Source organism: Platichthys flesus, chromosome 10 (assembly GCF_949316205.1).
Source record: "Platichthys flesus chromosome 10, fPlaFle2.1, whole genome shotgun sequence".
Taxonomy (NCBI): domain Eukaryota; kingdom Metazoa; phylum Chordata; class Actinopteri; order Pleuronectiformes; family Pleuronectidae; genus Platichthys; species Platichthys flesus.
The window spans coordinates 3244200-3263201 of record NC_084954.1 but is presented as its reverse complement, the minus strand read 5'-3'; the positions used below and the strand labels follow the sequence as shown (position 1 = coordinate 3263201).

The window sequence follows — 19002 nt, the reverse complement described above, 5'->3', positions numbered from 1 at the left end:
ATATTGGGCTTTAATAGAAAATCATATTCTTGCCAATACTTACAACAAATAAGTCTCTGAGCCACAGAACCGTTATTGTTCCTCTCCTTTTTATTCGGGTGTGATTACATCAACAAACAAACAGAAACTCTTCGGAGGGGAACTTGTTTTGTGTTCAGTAACGTCTCGACTCTAAACGACTACGATTATTTGTTTATTTGTTTATTTAGAAGGATTATAAAATACACACGGACTAATAAACCTGTTCCAAAGCAAACTGACAATAACGAACAAGCACCTCGATATTGGTAATAAATACATTCATAAAATAACAGGTTTGACATGATTTCTTCATGTTAATGATCCAGGTCAAAGTTGCAGGTTTTAGGTGAAAGAAAGTTCTTCACCATTTCCCATTATCCCCAGTGAGTCGGTTCCTAGTCGTGCCTCAGATCTTTGCTTCACATCGGGCGTTAGCCTTGGCGGAGGTTTGTGCTCTCTGAGGGCCCTTCTAGGTGCTTAGAGGAGGTTCTGTTTATACACCTGTATGTTTGTTTGTTGGTCTGCAGGATTACACAAAAACTACACAACTGATTTCCATGAAATGTTTTGGAGGGGTAAGGCAGGACCCAGGAGGGAACCCTTCTAATTATGGCTTTGATCGGGGACAAAAGGGCAAATCCAGGAATTCATCATCACCTTCTTCAATATTTTGAGTCCTTTTATAGGATTTTCTCAGGAGGTAATTCATGGATTATTGTGAGAATAATCCGACGTGTTCTGGGGACTGATATCTATGAGTGTTCGGTGTTAGTAAAGATCTGGATTCGATGGATTTAAACCTGGTTTCATGATGGGAAACTCCACAGAGTCCCATTCCAGTTTCCTTTAAACACAATGAAATGATCACACTTCAGCTGAATCTGAACCCGCTCGTTCTGAGTCAAATAAATCTGGTTATTAAAAAAATATGACAAAAATACAACCTCATTCATAAAACATTCAAAAGACGGACTTTACAACTGGCCGTGTGAAATCTGACTCCATCTCGTTTGCTCACATTAGACTGAGAAAAGAAAAAAGTCCACCTCAACATTAGCACTTGAACATTCAAGTATAAAAACACATTCACAAGAGGAAAATACTGCAAATACTGCATATTACAAATATTCTGAGACATACGAGACACCTGAAAATGAAGAATCTGTGTCTTTTGTTTTGGGGCTGGTGAGGTGTGACTTTATTTATTTATCCTCATATTGTGGTTGTTTTTAAGAGATCTGGTTATTCAGCTGTCCCGGGTATTTGTCGAACCTCCTCTCGGCCTCTTCGCTGAACGCGTCGCCTGCACAGAACAAAAACCACGAATCAGCCGAAGCCACGTTTTTATTACCTTAGCATCCGACCGTGTTTTGTGTGTTTGTGTGTTTGTGACTGTTTACCAATGTGGCAGTTGTGGAGCCAGATGCGTTGGCCGTCGTATTTGCAGTTGCATTTCATGGCGTTGTTGGTGAAGTCGCTCTCGGCCACTTCTTGATCCGGGTTGATCACAACCTGAGCAGGTTAGGAGAAAAGTGTATTTGACGTGTTTTACACAGACACAGAGAAGGAGGGATTTATGACCTATACATCATCCAACCACCAGGGGACAACATATATATTTGGCTTCACTTCACAGTCATGGTGTCATCCACTTTTTTATCAAAGTCTATGGGAAGAACTAATTCCCCTATGAAGCAAGTTTTATAAAATCTGTAGAGACTTAATTAAAAGATGTCACTTGAGTCAAGGGGCATTGTGGGAAATGTAGGCTCCAGGTTTTGATATAGAAGAAGAATTCGAGGAATTAAAAAGACGATATCTCTGATTCTGCTGCATTTCTGTGACCAGTGGTCGCTGCACTCTGACCCCCCCCGCGCTCACCTGCAGGATGTAGTTTCCAGGTTTGACGTCTGTGATGTCGATCCACTGGCAGTCGATGTCGTGTCGGTACAAATCCCAGCAGCCCACAGTGATGCCCTGATCGCCAAAGTTAGCGCACTCGTATCTTTTAGAAACACCTGAGATAAAAAATATCCTTCATCAATATTGAAGACATTTTAAAGATGATGCTATTTTTCTGTGTTTTTTCTGTACACCTGCTAAATCTTTAAAGTTAACATCAAATTGAAGCTGTTGTGTTGTTTTAAAGATGTAAGTCCTCTGAAGGCAGCAGGCAGATGAGACTCTGAAGCATCTCACTCACTGTCCTGACAGTCCGTGTCCTCCAGACAGAAGCTGGCTTTGTGTCCCTCGGCCACTTTGGTCCCGTTGGAGTTCAGCAGATCGTAGTGGGTGAAAATGTTCATGCTGTGGTAGTGCCTGTGAATCACAGAGAGAAAATGGAAACAAGTTCATTTAAGTCGAAACCCTCCTCCAGAGATGGTTCCAGCAGCTTATCTTCTTGACCGATGAGGACCCTACCCGTGGCAGGCGTGCCAGATCCACGAGTGGCGCCCGGCCTTGGGCTTGAAGTCGGCCCGGCCGATGTTGTGGATCTGGGAGGAGAAGCGGAGCAGCCGCCGGTGTCCGTACGGCCAGTTGGCCTTGGCTGCAGACTTCGACAGGCAGTCCTCCTCGGCGGCGCAGTAGAGCATGTGCAGGGGCCGGTCCTCGATGTAGACCGACTGCTGGACCACGGGGGCGTTCAGGACCAGGTCAGAGGCCGCTGGACACAGGGGGGGCGATAGTGTCAGGGTTTCTGCAGAACTTTAGAGGAACTCAACTATAACTTTGTTTGGATTTCAGGTTGTTGGGGATTTTATTTTATATTTACTTTGCTCGTAAAAGTCAATAATTTGTCTTTAAGGAATTCAAAAATGTCAACAATGAAAATTACAAACTTTTAATTAAGGTATTTGACTTGATGCTTGTGTCTCCTACATTGTCCTACGCTTCAGGGATATGCGGCTGTAAAGACTGTAAAATAATAAATAATAAATGCACACAAACTGAACTGTTTAATTATTTTCTCACATAAGGCTGCATGGTCTCTAAAGCTTCAAGATGTTCTCTATAAAAAAATACATAAAATAATACATCTTATTGTTGTTGTGCTGTAAAATCACATGTTTCATAAAAAATAAAATAAAGAAATAAAGAGTGTTGTTGTTTTGTGTCTTTAACTCACTCTCCGAGCAGATGACCCCGGCTGCGAACTTGGCGGCTGCTTTCTGGCAGCTGACGGTTTTGTGATGCTGACACTGACTCAGCGACATCTCGCTCCCCGAGCACTTCACGCCGCTCATCAGCATGTCCGTCACGTTACTGCTGTCCCAGTACCAGGTCTCCTTTGATCGGGTTCAACCACGAGAAGCAGAGACCAGTCATTCACAAACTGAGGTCACTTTAAAACAAACTTGTGTTGCTTTGGACTTTTGTAATATTATTTCACATTAAGGATTTTGTTGTCTGAAATGTTAAATATCCTCTTTGGCTCCATAAATTGTGTTTAAAAACGAGGGTGCGTCTCAGAGGCTTTTTCAATCCTGTAAAGAATTTCCATATTTCTGTGAAGAACTAAAAGATTGTATATTTTGTGTCTATCAAATATCATGTCAATCGTTTTACATGTGGAGGTAAATGTGGAAGTTGTGTTGCATGTGCTTCATTGTTTAAATTCTCTTAAAGATGGAAATAGTTTGGAATCATTTTTATGATTTTCACAGCCATGTGAGGTCAAAAGGTTAAATAACAACTTTTTCCAAAATTGCACATTAAATCCATAAGATATTTTGATTATTTCAAATAAGCTTTATATTTTCTTACTTGATCAAGTTGCAAAAGATAATTTTGTAAGAGTGATTGACAAAGATTCTGCTTAATTTCTTAATTTTCGTCAGTCGCCATGAATTCCTTTTTAAACTGCATAATGCATCTACAGAGATTTAACCCGTGAACATCATATTTCTCATCGTGGAACACATCTCTACATCTCTGGTCCTACTTACGGTGATGGCATGCATGGAGTAGCCGAGCCCTAGCTGCCTGCAAACCACCATGGCTTCCCTCGTGGTCCAGCCTGTGCTGCACACTGTGCCCCACCTGGACCCAACCTGAACCTCCACCCGGCCCTCATAACTGCTGCGGCCGCCCACTATCCGGACCTGCAGAGACGTCCTGCTGGGAGTCAGTGGGGGGGGGGGGCACACTTCCTGTCCCGCCTCTGAACTGTCTGAGCTAAACACCGGCTGCGTGCACACTCGGGTCCTCGCCCAGCGGAGAGCACGTCGTTAAAGCAGCGGTTGGGTTAAAGGTTTACAGGCGAGGGCAAAGTGAGCTCAGCTCCCGGATGAGGTCACCGCTCGGTTTTAGTGGCGAGTGGCTTTGAGCGGGATTAGAAACTTCATGTGTGGCTGCTGGGCCCACGTGGGACAAACCAGAACTGGGTTCGGTTCTTTCATTCAGGGAAAGAAGCGTCTGCTCCATATGGAAACTATGATGCACTGTCACATGTTGCATGAATGTTCCAGGTATGTTCTGGACATGCACAACACCAATCAGCCTTATAGCTAAGTTTATGGGATGAATTTGAATTATTTTACCAGCCTCTATATACAAATATGTGAGAAATGGGTGATAAGTTTGAACATGCAGCTCATTGATTGACAGGAAGTGGTTTTCTGTAATGGACTGATGGGATCCACTGGTTGTCAATGACAGTATATCATCATATTTGCATATGTCAAGTTGCCCTGGTGCTGTTAGAGACCTACTTGCAGGCCCTGGTTAGCGTAGCCCAGGCCCAGCTGCCTGCACGCCACCGAGGCCTCCCTGGTGCTCCAGCTCTCTCCGCAGATCAGACCCCAGCTCCGCGTCCCGTTGGAGTCCGAGCTCAGGACCTCCACACGGCCCTCGTAGCGGGTCCGTCCCCCCGTGAGCCGGATCTGTGGTTGGCCAAGGAGTGTTAGGAACCACAGAGCGGGGGGGATACACAAGAGCTGGGCTCTGTGTGTATCCACAGGAGACATGGACCAGTATAATCTGGCTCAAAACAAACTGTGCAACCAGATTATGCTTGTGAAGGGAATTCACTGTCAGAAAAAAGTGAATGTTTGCAGAAAAATTCAAGGACTGTTTGAATTTTTCAAACAATACATTTTGGTTTCACCCGGTTTCAAGCAATTCCACGAATCCAATATGTACAAATGTTAAACTTGAAACTTAAGAACGAGAAGAAAATGAGCTTTCAGTTTTTTGTGACAGCAGTGAACAGGTAATCGTTAAAATGTGAGATTTCTGTGATTAGCTCTAAATCTCATGTTAGGAAAAACATGGTTTAGATAAGAAAAGGTTAAAATGATGATACAGCACAATAAAACAATATCAAATGAGATATTATTCAAGTTCTTTCTGCTACAGTTAACTTATTCAGCACAATTTTATCAAATGTAATATAAAAACTGTATAATAATTGTTTAAAAAATGTAAATAACATTGTTTAAGTGACAGTTTTCGATGTGTGTGAAGGTTCAGCCCTGACCGAGTTCTCCAGGCCCATGTAGGGGATGTTGCAGCGCACGCCGGCGTCCTCCATGTGTTTGCAGTCGTCGGATGAGATGTTTTTAAAGGGGCAGTTCCAGATGGACTTCTCCTGGCCGAGGCACTTCACCTCATTCATGTAGATCGGACCAATCCCTGGACAGATGTACGGTTGAAGACAGTTAATCCAATGTCCCAGTTGAAATCTCCCCTGATTGAACTTGGCTTTTACACTTTCTGTAAAGTGACTCTTGAAACCAACACCCGGCTTTAAGTTGAGGTGTGTTACCTCTAACTTTTCCTCTGGAAACTCCCTGAACGCACCATGAGCTGATTGTTTGATGTAATTTTCTATGAAAGGAATTCCTTCAGCGACGCATGTTTCCGACTCCTGTGACGTTCAGGAACATTTCTTGAACTAAATCATCCAGGTAGTGGTTTGACATCCCTGTGAGACACGGAGCTGGTCTGCTGCTGACTCAAAGACATTCTGTGACCAGGGACAGATTCTCAGCCAACTTCCTCTGAGGTGGAAATCCTAATGTACACACACGCACACGCACACACACACACACACATACACACAAGCAGACAGCCCCACCCTGCTGCTCTTCAAAAGACTTGCTTGTTTCTGCACTGGTGGAATCTGAGGATGGTTAAATACCTGAATACCAATTACACCTCCATGTTCTTGAATCACTGAGACACGCACACACTCACACACATACACACACACACACACACACACACACATACACACACCCTAATTCTTATAATAACATTTTCATCAAGATCCTTTTAAATATTTCCTGTGAAATCAGTGAAAATGTAGAAAAACACCTCAAATCTGGATCCAGATCTGGATATAGATTTACTGGTTTCTTCCTTCCACCAGCTTTCTTTACAATCTATCCAGTTTCTTTCTTTTCTTATTAACAAACAAACAAACCAGCTTCCGAGGTCATGAATATGAAAAAGTGTGAGTTTAGAGTAGAAGTGACGATTTGAGCCGAGGGGTGTGTCTGATGAATTACAGCTGAAATCACCCTTTACGTTGTTTATGATGTTAAAGACAGATGGGAGTCGATGGATTCTCTTGCCTGGCACGTGGGAGTCTCTGAGTCTCATAGTAAAGAGCCGTTAAGTGAATGAACTGCAGCAGAGTGACGCCCTGAATGAATGGAAATGACAGACTGAGATTTTTGTGTTGGTGGAGTAACTGTGTTGTTTCCAGTCCCGCAGCCAAAACAGCCTGAAAACCAAAAACCCATCTGCAAATATCTCACAATAATCGGCCTTTAGAACTTTTCCCTGAGTCCTGGCTCACGTTTGCAGTTTGGGGGTCAGAAAGAAAAAAAACCTCTTCTCACAGTTTTCTGTCTTTCATTCACAGCATTCCTCCGCTTATTGAAAAAGCTCCTAATGAGGAAAATATGTCGGAATGTGGAGTTGTTGAGGATCAGAGAGAGATCGGTTCCCTGGGGAGGAGAAGAGACGACCTGAGAGATGACCTGAGAGACCCAGAGGTGACGACTGAGGACCTCTGTGAAGACACGTATACAGTCGTCCCTCAACTCAAACAGCCTCAGGGGAAATATAGATAAATGCAACTTTTGTGCGGATGCAGTAATAAGGACTTTGCTTGAGATAAGATTGAAATATTTCCTGAGTTTAACTCTTATGATTTCACAAGGGTCAGAACGCACATTGCACTAAATGTATATTTTGGTTCAGTCATCTAATCCATAGATATAAAGATGGACTTCACGTTTCCCCCCTTTCTCCAGTTGTACAAAATCCCAGACATGATCTTGATCTTCATTTTAAACCAGAGTCTTGTAAAGTGGAGCCAGGGCATCAAGGTCCCGCCCATACATGTGCTCGACCAATCGTGGATCAGTCTCACCTGTCGATCATGATGTTTCATGCTGTTTTTATAACATCAAATATCGAATTAAAACCAAACTTGCTCGAAAAATTCACACTTGAACAAACACACGAGTGATAAGAACGACAAAAAAGACGGAAACCATCTTAGAGAAACTTTTTAAGTTTACTTTTGAGTTCGGTCTAAGTCCTCTCCACTACCATGGAGGAGTGGGGTTTATGACCTGTACTGCTGCCAGCCACAAGGGGGCAGTCAAGATGATTTGGCTTCACTTTTGGGGGCCATGTCGTCCAAAATGAGAATCGTCTTAAAAAACCTAACAGTACTTTATACAGACTGACTTGTATTATGTAATGTCTCTTGATTATCGTAATTTTATCATTCAACTACAGATCAAGTGGTTGCTAGTTGTATTCCTGACCTTGTCCCATGCGGGCTCCGGTCAGAGCCTCCTTGGCGCTCCCGAAGCCGAGCTCCCTGCACACCACGCTCGCCGACAGCAGGTTCCAGCGGTCGTCGCACACGCTCCCCCACTCGCTGTCCTTCAACACCTCCACGCGGCCCTCGCCCAGCCGGGCTCCTCCCTTCAGCCTCACGTTGCTCTGCAAAACCAAACGCACGTAAAAATAAGAAGTTTTGTGCTGCTGTGCTCAACGTGGAATGATCTCGTGTTTTGATTATTTACAATCAGGGTTCAACCTAAAGGGCAAAGGGTTAAAGTTAAAAAGAAAAACGACTTTACCGAAAGTTTAAGTTTCTTTTTCAAGTTTGTGTTTTGCGTGAACAGCGGCCCCGGCATGCAGCTGACGACCGCCGCCATGCCGCCGGCGCAGGGAGACGTGGCGTTGGGCTTGCTGAACTCCAGGGGGCAGGCTGCCAGGTGGACCTCAGTGCCCGTGCACGCCACCGAGTGGAGGTGGAAGTGGTTCTTCTGACGCTCCAGATACAACCTGCAGGGAGAAGACACAACTGTGATACTGAGTGAATGAATGAATCCCTTAGTTATGTTCAAGTCCGTGAAATTTGAAGGCCTCACAATGTACTCACAAGAAACACAAACATATTTTAAAATGAATGAACACGTGAACGAATTAATGAAACCAAAGATACACACTCCTCTTGGTCTACAAAGAAAAACAGACTTGCATCCCAAACAAAGGCCATACCAACACGCACACAAACACACACACACACACACACACACACACACACACACACACACACACACACACAGTTAAGTATTAGCTACATACAAACTATCCCAGATGCTAAATTATAAAACCCCATTCTTTTTCCTGGAAACCAAAAAGTAAAAACTTGTCCAGTAAAATAAGACATCAAAAGAAATAGATTTGACTCGGGAACCCGATTCAGTTAATGTTATTTTGTGGATAATAAATGTATTTTCTTTCTTGCTTAGAGTTAGATGAGAGCATCTCTAATATAAATTAACATTTCTATCACATTACTTCAGTCAGGGATATTGTTAAACTAACTTTTATGCAGAAGATGTTAGTTTCGGGCAGCAGGGTAACTTCTGCTTCTTTTCAGTCGTTAAGCTAACTTCATACGAACTTCACAGAACTTACTCTGCACAGGGAAAGTAATAAAATCTAAGTTTTCCCTGAATTTCATAGAGAAATTGAGACTCGACTCTGAACATTCTACCAGCTCCTGCAGCCACATGTGCTCGGCAGGTGTCGCCACCGGAGGGGATGGATGCGGTTTTTGATAATTAGACATTTTTACTGCTGCTAATCCGTTTGTCGTCAGTTTGATTGTGTGTTGTCTGTGAGCAGCGTGTGTTTGGGTTCCGTTCACACAGCTTGAATCCACTGGTTTCACCTCAGTTTACCTTTTGCCAGGGCTGCTCTGTTTAGACTTAGGGTTAGCTTTAGCTGTGGGTGTCTGCCTGCAAGGTAAACACGGGTTAGACGGCACAGTCGGGGGGGGGGGGGGCAGGCCACACACAGAATCTGAGCAACAAAGGTCACATGATGCACAGTTTAAAACCTGAGGTCACGCTGTTCGTAAGGATGCGTCTCCTTCAACTTGGTCGTTGTTAAATGAAATAGTTGTTTTTAGTTAAAGTTGCACGTTTGTTGAAAGTGACACATCCTTTTTAAACACACGAGTAAAAAATCACATTATTAAAAACTTTGACATTCAATGTTTCTATTGTACAAAGACATAAACACTGCGTGGCCGGAGGTATGTGGACACACTCGTCTAAATACTCAGATTGTTTACAAAGATGGACGACATGACAACTCCCCAGAAGTGAAGCCAAATCCTCTTGATTGCCCCCTGGTGGGTGGGTGCAGTATCCTCATCTCCTCCATGTTATTAGATGGGACAAGTATGTTCAGGTGTTCATGTTTCTGAGGACTTGTTTCATGAGGAGGTTGTCGTGGAGGAACTTGTCCCTCACGTCCAAACCTTCAGGATGAATTGAAAAATGGGTCAAATGAGATTAAGTGTCCACAAACCTTCAACCATAAAGTGTGTGACAGGTTAGAAAGTGACACGTGACATGTTTGTTAGTGGAAACTGGTTTCTGCTTTTTGTTTGTTCTTCAACTTCATGAGCACAAGGCCAAAATAAGAATCCTAGTTTTTTCCTTAATCAAAAACTTAAAATACTAATTCACTCTGGTCCATATCTGAATCAGTTAGAATATGCAAATGATCATTATCTTGTTTTAATACATCAGAATGCAGATTTTCATTGTGGTTCACACACAGAAACCAAGCTAGTGGTTGAGCACTGAATGAATTTATTCAGATTCCTGCTTCATTATTGATGTGCCGTGATAAACATCAAAACTCTAAAACGTGTAAAGGATCCACTTCCTGACACTTTCAGTCCAGGTGGGAAGCTCCACCCGCCTGGCACTCTGAGGCGGCCAAAACAAACACTGTGAATTATTTTTACCGACACAGGTCTTGTTCTTGTTGAGGTTTACGAGGCCAACGACTCTTTCAGTTGAAGAACCCAGGATTAAAAGTAACCTGCAGAAAGCGAACAATGCTTAGGAATGGGAATCCAGATGTTGTGTTAGAGTAAAAGTCTTTGACATGGTGCAGATTGAAAACCACTCATCCCTTCAAACTAATTTGTCTTTGGTAATTTATATATTTTGTATTATTTCAAATGGTCTGTGCAGTAGATCTGGGAGCTGGAGGTGAGAGTTTGTACAATCTGAACCACGGCACAGAAGAAATTCGAAAGACAAACCAGACATGAACAGAAATTGAACCCTCAACACAAGACGACCTTCGGTTACAGCAGGATCGAATCAAATCATACGACTCATTCACATGCTGCACACTGTGGTAACACAATATCAGAGAGAGGGGGAGGAGTCCACTACAGAGACGCGGGAGCTAAACGGTTATTTTCTACTCGGACAGGAAACCCACTGTCAGAGGACGCTGGGTTCTCCCGTGACTCAGTACCTTCCACCGGCCGAGACATTAACCTTTGACCTGGAGGCCTTCTCAGCTGCCTGCTTTTTCAGAAGTCTGCAACAGTGAGACAGCCAAATTCCATCATACAGGAGAGAGACTGCATGCAAACACACACACACACACACACAAAAGCACACACTTATACTGGCTGCACACACACATGCACACACACTCACTTCTTTAAGCGGTGGAGGGTCAGTGGTGAATAACATTTTTGACATTCCACAGGTTTTCAGTAGATTCTGTGTCAGACTCTATGTCACTGCCGTATGATCACAATTACACAACTATTCCAGCTATTCTGAACATTTTCAATATGTTGAGAAAATGTGTTTCCTCTCATATTTTTGCAAATTTTTGGGCTGGAACTAATCTTTATTTTTACTTTTCATCTTTGAGAATTTGCTTCTGGTTTTTTCGAGTGACAAATATTTTAACTTGTTTTTTTAGTAAATTTTTTATACTATTTTTGTAACATTAAACAAATCAAATGATAAATGATTCATCAATCATATAAAGGGCAGCTTAAAATCTGAAAACCGAGGTCTTGTCTTCAAATATCGTTCATTTTACAACCAAAAATCCAAAATGATAAAAAAGAGTAGAGAAGAGTAACCCTCAAATTTGAAAAGTTGGAACCAGCTTAATATTTAACTTTATTTCACCAATGAAAAATGTTTGAGTGCCTCTTTACGAACAGAGCCCTGCAGAGTACAAACCATAAACACGTTCATACTGCTCCTTCTCTGCAGGAGGTTGATAATCACTCCTCAAATTCACAAACAGAAGCACAGAACATACAAATATTTGACCCGACCGGGACTCAAACAATAAATCTTTACTTTCTCCCCGTCGATCCAAAGTGAAAACAAAAACAGAGCAGAGGCTCGTCCAAACATTTCGACTTCCTGTGTGCTCTGCTGTAGAGCTGCAGCTCCGGCAGACAGAGGAGAGAGAGACCACACACACCATCACTGTCGTGTCCACTGGGAACATCAGGTCCAACAGAGTTCACTCTCTGTGGTTCGGTCAAATTGTTTCTTTTCAGACGAGAACGACAACTGAGTCTCTAACATCTCAGCCTGAGTGGACAAGAAAATGGCTCCTGCTTTCCTCAGAGGCCTATTATTGATTATTGTTGTGAGTAAAAAACTTTCTAAAACTTTAAAAAGCTGAAATAGTGAAAAAAGAAGGATCTATAGTTCAGGAATTTCCTCTTTCACAAAGCCGCTGTGTGTGGTGTTACTTGAGTGTTCCACTAGAGGGCGCACCATAGAGCTCATGCATTCTTTAAATACAACACACGGCGACAGTGAGTAACACACGAAACACAAGTTTGCTGTGAACCTTCTGCTCAGTTGTCACCTCAACCTCACAATTCCACGGACTCACTCACTTGTAGAAGTTCTTGTTGACCTTCCTCTCGTGGGGGAATCCCAGCATGCCGCAGACCACCCGGGTGTTTTTGATCGTCCATCCCAGGTCACAGATCTGGGCCCAGCCGTCTTTGTGTTTCACCTCCACCACACCCTCTGTGGTCGGCACCTTCTTTTTGGCCGTGGCGACGACGGGCCGGAGTCGAACCTCCTCCACTTTGTTCTCGTCCACCTGGCTCTGTGGGGGGGGGACACTTATTATGAATAAGATAATTTAAGATAATCATTACATTTTCCATTCAATTTTATTTGTTCATCGCCAAATCATAATAAACATCATCTCAAGATCTCATATCGAGGTAAATGGATTGAGAACTATAATTCCTATAATTCCAATTCCAAATCATTATTTACAGAAAGTCATCTGTTTGTTTTTCTTGACGAACACACAAACACACTCTCAAACGTGCACATTTCTTAACACAACACCTCTGAATGAGAGGAACAGACACAGTGAGTCATTTCAGGTCCAACCCTCAGAACACTGACTCACTCTCATTGTGATTTATTAAGGAGAAGAAGACAAAGAGTCCTGGCTGCACAGATCGAAGTCTGGATCCACATCTGGGCCAGAAAGTCTCTAGTCTCTTATGAACCTTTCTTACATCACATGCTGCTACACAGCACTGACACATCATCCAGTCATTCGTCTGGGCAGACGACTCTCCAGTCCGACCTTGTTCACCTCGTCAAAGCGGGGGAGTCATAAATCTGAGAAGGCCTCTGAGTTCAGGACGAGTCATTAAAGCAATTTACAGGAAGAGAAAAGATATGATGAAGGGACACAGGATTAAACTGGGAAACTGTTTATTCTATTTCTAACTGCCTTTAAGATTTGCCTCATTAAAGAGATCAGTTTGCTAAATTATTCTGATTCCCATGTGTACGAGTTCTCTGGTTGTGAGTCAGATTTACACAATCTCTCTCTCACAGTCAATCCTGAGGACTTTCTGCTGAGTTTACTCTCAGGTTGGATGGAGGCTATCGGCAGAAAGTCCGGAGCCTCTCCCTGTCTGACACACACTCTGGAGAAGGTGTCAGGAGGTTCTCCGGAGTTCAGTGCACGTCAGACGGATGCTGCTCTGCTCCCTGTGCCTGTTGAGAGGCAGATGCTTGGAAGAGGTTCAGCCACATGGTGCAGAGCAGAGTTTATGAGCTCCACGTGTGAGGCAGCTTCACATGGAGCCTTTAAAATGTTTAAATGTCATCCATGTGGGTTGAAACCCGCAGGCGTCTACAGACCGTGGAGCAGCGAGACCGTTAACGTGAGAAGTTAATTGGTTTCTAACTGTGTTTTAATGAACTCTACACACAAAAAATAAAACAAAAACTCTCGTTAAATTTATTTCAGTGACTTACGTCGATGACATTCGAGTCCAGGAAGCCGGGAATCCTCTCGTCCTTGCACACGATCCCGGCGTCCTCGTCGTGGGTGCAGTCGCTGTTGCCCCAGCCGCGAGACTTGCAGTGCTCGATGCTCTTCTCCCCCCCGCTGCACTGCACGTTGTCCAGCCAGATTTTCCCTGTACAGGCAGCAGACTGTCAGGCCTGTGGAAAAGTCCTCAGGACACTCGGCTGCTTGTTACTCTGCTGCAGCGGAATTCTGAGTCTGAATGAGGTGAGGTTTGGATTCATGCTTAACAGGCACGAGGGTTTCTAGATTTAAAGTTATAGCGGGATATTTATGATGTTATTTAGGTTTTGAAGGAGAGTTTAAATCTCTCGAATACACTGAAACTTCTTAAGCCTATTCTAAACTTTATAAAGAATAGTTCTCATTAATGTGTTGCACCAGCAGGTTCCTGTCCAGTTCATCCCAGGTGGACAGGGTTCAGGTCTGGACGCTGTGCTGCTTGTCCATCATGTTTTTATCGTTATCTTCCTGAAACACGAATCCTCTGTCTCCCTCTGTCACCCCCCCCCCCCCCCCCCGTCTGATTCTGACCTATGCTCAAATCAGGGTCACTGTGGTAATAATACATCATGTGGAGCATAAATCTCAATAGGAACTGGTTCTGTTCATAAACGTTTGTCTTTTATCGTCTATCCTCTGAATCCCTGAGTGAATATTCACGTCTCAGGAAGCGTCTGTGTGGATTTGTACCTTGGCCCTTGCCGTACTTGGCGCTGTGTGTCCATCCGGTGGCGGACACGAAGCCCAGCTGGCGGCAGAGCACGTTGGCGTTGGTTATGGAGAAGTCGTCGTCACAGATGGATCCCCACTCCCCCTTGTAGAAGAGCTCCACGCGGCCCTCGTTGTGTTTTCGGGGGTACCCAGTGAGTCGGACCTTCAGCCGCTCTGTCTGAGGCGGGGGGGTCCGAGATGGGGTCGCCGCCGTCGTGGTTGCGGTAGACGGCGTCGTCTGGGTCACGCAGCTCGGTAACATCAGCCCCAACAGGAGGACGAGTGCAAACTGGTGTCCCCGTCTGGACTTCTCCATGACTTCAGCTGGAGAAAAGACAGAAGACCAGTCTGAGGTCACAGCTTCAAATGAAGAGCCTGGACCCATCACATTTTATGAGAGGTCAATATCTGTGTTTTTAATTTGCACAGGAAGAATAAACTTTACAGAATATATTGCAGAACTAAAGTCAGCTCATTGGACTTCCTGTTAAAAACTTCTTGTGGAGATGAACTGGTGATATGGATCTTTAGAGTCATTTAAAGCAACGAGGGAATTCTTTCTCTTTTATTATCAAAACACGTCGCTCGACATTTAAACTTTATTCTCTCCACTTTATTAATAAATCTGACCTCAAGTTTGACCTCAATCATTAATATTGAAACATGTTTTCAACATTAATGATCATTCTAAGATTTGACATTTGACTAAATCTCAACATTCAGGATTTATTTGAAACTTTTTTTGCTTTTCATTTTGACATTTTGACTCAATTCTATATTCCCAGACCCGACACATCATTGTTATCATTTATATTCATCATTCCTAAAAACAAACCTCTGATTTATTGTGGATTAGAAAAATGTGATGTTGTTCCTGTGGATGTGGATTCTGACCACAGACAGAACATTACTCACGATGTACAGAGGATCATCATACTTCAAACTGATTCATTTTCTCAGAGAGGAGCTGAGAACAAGCTGACGGACGGAGGGAGGATTCATGTGAGAGGAGAGTCGCTTCAGCACTTTGAATCAAACCATCTGCTCAGTGTTTACTCGACTCTGAAGAAGAACAGGGATTCAAACGACCGTGTTTCTATTGATGAGATCAACAGCAGCTTGTCTGCAGCTTCCTGTTTGTCACCATCCTTCATATTTCAATACAACGAGCTGCCTCTTCTCTCGGAAACCTTCCCGTACGACTCGAGGAAACCAACATAGGCCTGCTATTGATAACCTGACAGCGACACTCCTTAGCTTTCAGCCAGGTGGGGGGGAGGTGTCCCTCCAGAGACACACATACAGTAGTGTGAAGTGTGTTTGTGCAGGAACCACAAGCTGCAGGCAGCTTTTCCAAATCATGTCAGAGACTGAGTCCAGTGAATGGACGGCCCCACACGTTCCCACTGCTCAGTCTGAGGGGAGGAGCCTCCACGTCTGACCTGAGGCCACGTGGTCCCACACACGTCTTTTATTTCTTATACTTTACAAGATTAAGTAATCACATTAACGTAGTGAACATCTGCTGTTCCTGTTCCCGGTTACACAAAGTCTACAAACCTTTCACTCATTTAACATTCTCACCCTAAATATATTCTACTGCCAGTCTCTGCAAGGATTAAACTGGTTCTAGTCTTCCCATGGTACTGGTTCCCACCCTGTTGGAGATTTCTGTTCATTTGATCACGTTTAGCTTCTCTAAAAAATAACTAATCTTTACAGAAACTCTGAAAAAGCAGAAATGAAATATCCCTTCAGCCGCTCACTCTTAAAATATGCATTCAATTAATAAGGTCATGGACGATGGGTAATTACCTCGAGGCCCTTTTTGTTTGGTGGTTAAACTGGACACATGACATCACCAGGGGTTTTCTAATGTCTGCTAGGATCCAGGCAGGGAGACGATGGATGAAGATGTAAAAACACAGACACGTACCATCAGTGTTTACAATAAATCAATAAATGTTAACCTGGGATATGAGGGGACTTTACCAGCTTTTGCAGAAGGCCAGATTTAACATTTCACTGTCAACAGATGAAAAGTTCACCTGCTGTCTTCACCCTTTTACTGCTTTCCTTCCCAGACAAGACTATTATATCATTACCCACACTTAAGGCGGTACTTTTGGATTAGCCGTAAACAGTTTAGCCAGATCTTGTGGCTGTGTGTTTTTCCCCATCCGACTTAATTGCAGCAGCGTTTCAATGTTTCCAGAACTCTGGGAATAAAATCCTTTTAGGTCCCATTATTTATGAACTAGCAGTGATTCTGCAACTTTTGTTACAAGGATTCCTCCATCACACTATGAAGGATTTCAACCCAGACCAACCCGACCTTGTGTCTCTTACACTCTTCAAACAGCCCCCCCCCCCTCATGCAGCTGGGACCCTCCATTCCAATGTGCTCATGGATCAGGTCACGTGAAAGGCTCCAGTCAACCAGGCTGCAGCTCCCCTCACTTCCACCCACAGAGCAGTCCGTCACAAAATCTTTTCCTGAGACGCTGAATGTACACACTCCCACCAGATCACACACACTCAATCCAGCTGCTAATCACTACCAGAGGTCTGTGGCTCAGCCGACTGGGAGAAACCACTGGTGAAAGCTGCTGGAGCTACAGAGGAGGACTCTCCTTCCTCCTCACGGGAGTTTGGTGAAACTTTGGACGTAACGGATGAAGGAGAAAATCGGATTAAACGTGAACGCAGAATGATTCAGCTCCAGGCAGAGGTTCCAGAGGAAGAGAGAAAAGTGAATCTGGCTGAAGTGAAAGCACAGAGCTGCTGGTTGAGTTGTGGGGAAGTAGAGTGGGTTTGTTGGGTCTCTGCTTCACTCTCGATGGGAACAAACCACTGGGATTTAATGTTTTCCAGACTCAGATTCCTGATAAGCTTTTAATTAAAACCACTTCTCTGTCGTTCTTCGGTTGCTCCTCTTCCCGTGCGACACTTTTTCTTTTCAGATTTTGATGTGGCCTAGAAAAACCACTTACTGCCTGGAAAACATCTGCACAGCATCTGGACCCAAATCCATTGATTAACATCTGTAACTGCACGTTGGAGAACCGTTGTGGCTAAATCATTATAGTCGATCAACACAGACTTGAAGTCATTGATTCTTTTGTTGGTCATAAATCATCTGAATATCTTTTGGGCAAAAGATCAGACAAAAGAAAAACATTTTAAGAAAATAACATTTAAAGCCCTGAACACCATCGAAGGGACTTTCACAACCTGGCAACCCAAACTGATCTATAAAACTCTGACAAATAATATGATATATCTATTAATAAATACAATACTCATTTAAGCTTATTTAGAAAGTTGCACCATTTAAATGAGTCTCAGCAGATGTTCCACTAATATTTTCAACACTTCAGACTCTGTTTATTTATCAGGTTTTCCTGTTATTACATTCCTCACATATTTGAATGTTGCTGCATCCGGAAACTTTGACTCTTTCACACGTTTGGAAATGATAAGCTTGAAGAAAAGGAGACTTTACAGGGACGTTACAGCACAATGCTGCTTAACAAAGTTAAGATATTCCTTTTTTTAAATGTGGCTTTGTAAGTTTCTTGCAACAAAGTCCTGAGATTTAATGTAGAAGTACAACGAAAAAGTGTAAAACTCAAACAGGAGCTGATCAGCTTTACCTTATATTTCCAGTGTGAGGAGGTTACAGTGGTTCCAGTGGAGAGAGAGGAGCTGACTCTCAAACGTTCACAAACTGGAAAACCCCCGAAAGACAGAAGGAGAAAAAAGGAGGATAACAATCCTGACACTTTTGTTATTTCATCTCCTCGATCCCACACTGGTCCAGTTCGCGGTGCAGCGGTGCAGCCAGTAGCCAATCACTCCTTCCAGTGTTGCTGTCTGTAAATTGCCAGCTGTACAGCCCTCGGTGAGGAGGAGGAGGCTGCAGCAGGGGGCTGGATCTATTCCTTGGAAAGACACTGACCCTTTCATGCAAGGTTTTGTAACAGACAATTGCATAAGGCCCCAAAAAAACTTCAGCCCACGTTCTGGACCCAGTGGCGTCTGCCAGAGATTCACAACTGCTTCTGAATGAGTTTATTTATCAAAGGATTTGGTCTTTCAGAGTGAGAGCAGATACATTGTTGAGGGATTTGTGATGTTGTCACTCAAATCGCAACAAGAGGAGCTGAAGCTGGAGCTTAAGAAATCTATTAAGAAAACATCAGAGTACAATGTGCGACCGGAGAAGATCAGAGCACAAGCAGGGGCTACTTGAGTGCAAGTATATTAAAGTATTGATATTACTTTGAATATCAAAAACCATTTATAATTCTTTCTTCTAAATTTTTCCTATTGTCACTATTGTCATTATTTTATTTTCTAAATATTTCCACTACAGTCAACGTGAAGGTGGTTTGGTCTTTGCTCAATAAATATTTTTTTATCTGTAGATGAATCCATAATGAAAATGATGAAGTATCAAGCAGTAAAATACTGCTCATACTTCATAAGAACATCTATCAGATTTATCATAGCTCAGAAAATATTTGATCTTTAAAGTACTTTTCTGAATATGCACATTTACTTTGATAATGCGGTGTGACA

The 19002-nt window shown here is 43.2% G+C and overlaps 1 protein-coding gene across 2 annotated transcripts; it reads right to left on the bottom strand.

The window, feature by feature from the left end:
• Positions 1-72: 72 nt before the first annotated feature.
• loxl3b (lysyl oxidase-like 3b) lies at positions 73-18272 on the bottom strand. Of its 2 annotated transcripts, XM_062396965.1 has the most exons (15): positions 18075-18272; positions 14398-14742; positions 13653-13816; positions 12254-12471; positions 8130-8337; positions 7809-7989; positions 5501-5655; positions 4734-4904; positions 3969-4124; positions 3149-3308; positions 2443-2686; positions 2225-2340; positions 1903-2039; positions 1422-1533; positions 73-1324 (listed from the first exon to the last, which is right to left on the bottom strand). In XM_062396965.1, the coding sequence occupies exons 2-15, from the start codon at positions 14732-14734 to the stop codon at positions 1251-1253; spliced, it is 2433 nt and encodes an 810-aa protein (XP_062252949.1). In that variant the 5' UTR covers positions 14735-14742; positions 18075-18272; the 3' UTR covers positions 73-1250. The 2 variants fall into 2 exon arrangements, with proteins under 2 accessions (XP_062252949.1, XP_062252947.1); XM_062396963.1 differs by lacking the exon at positions 3969-4124.
• Between the last annotated feature and the right edge of the window lie 730 nt (positions 18273-19002).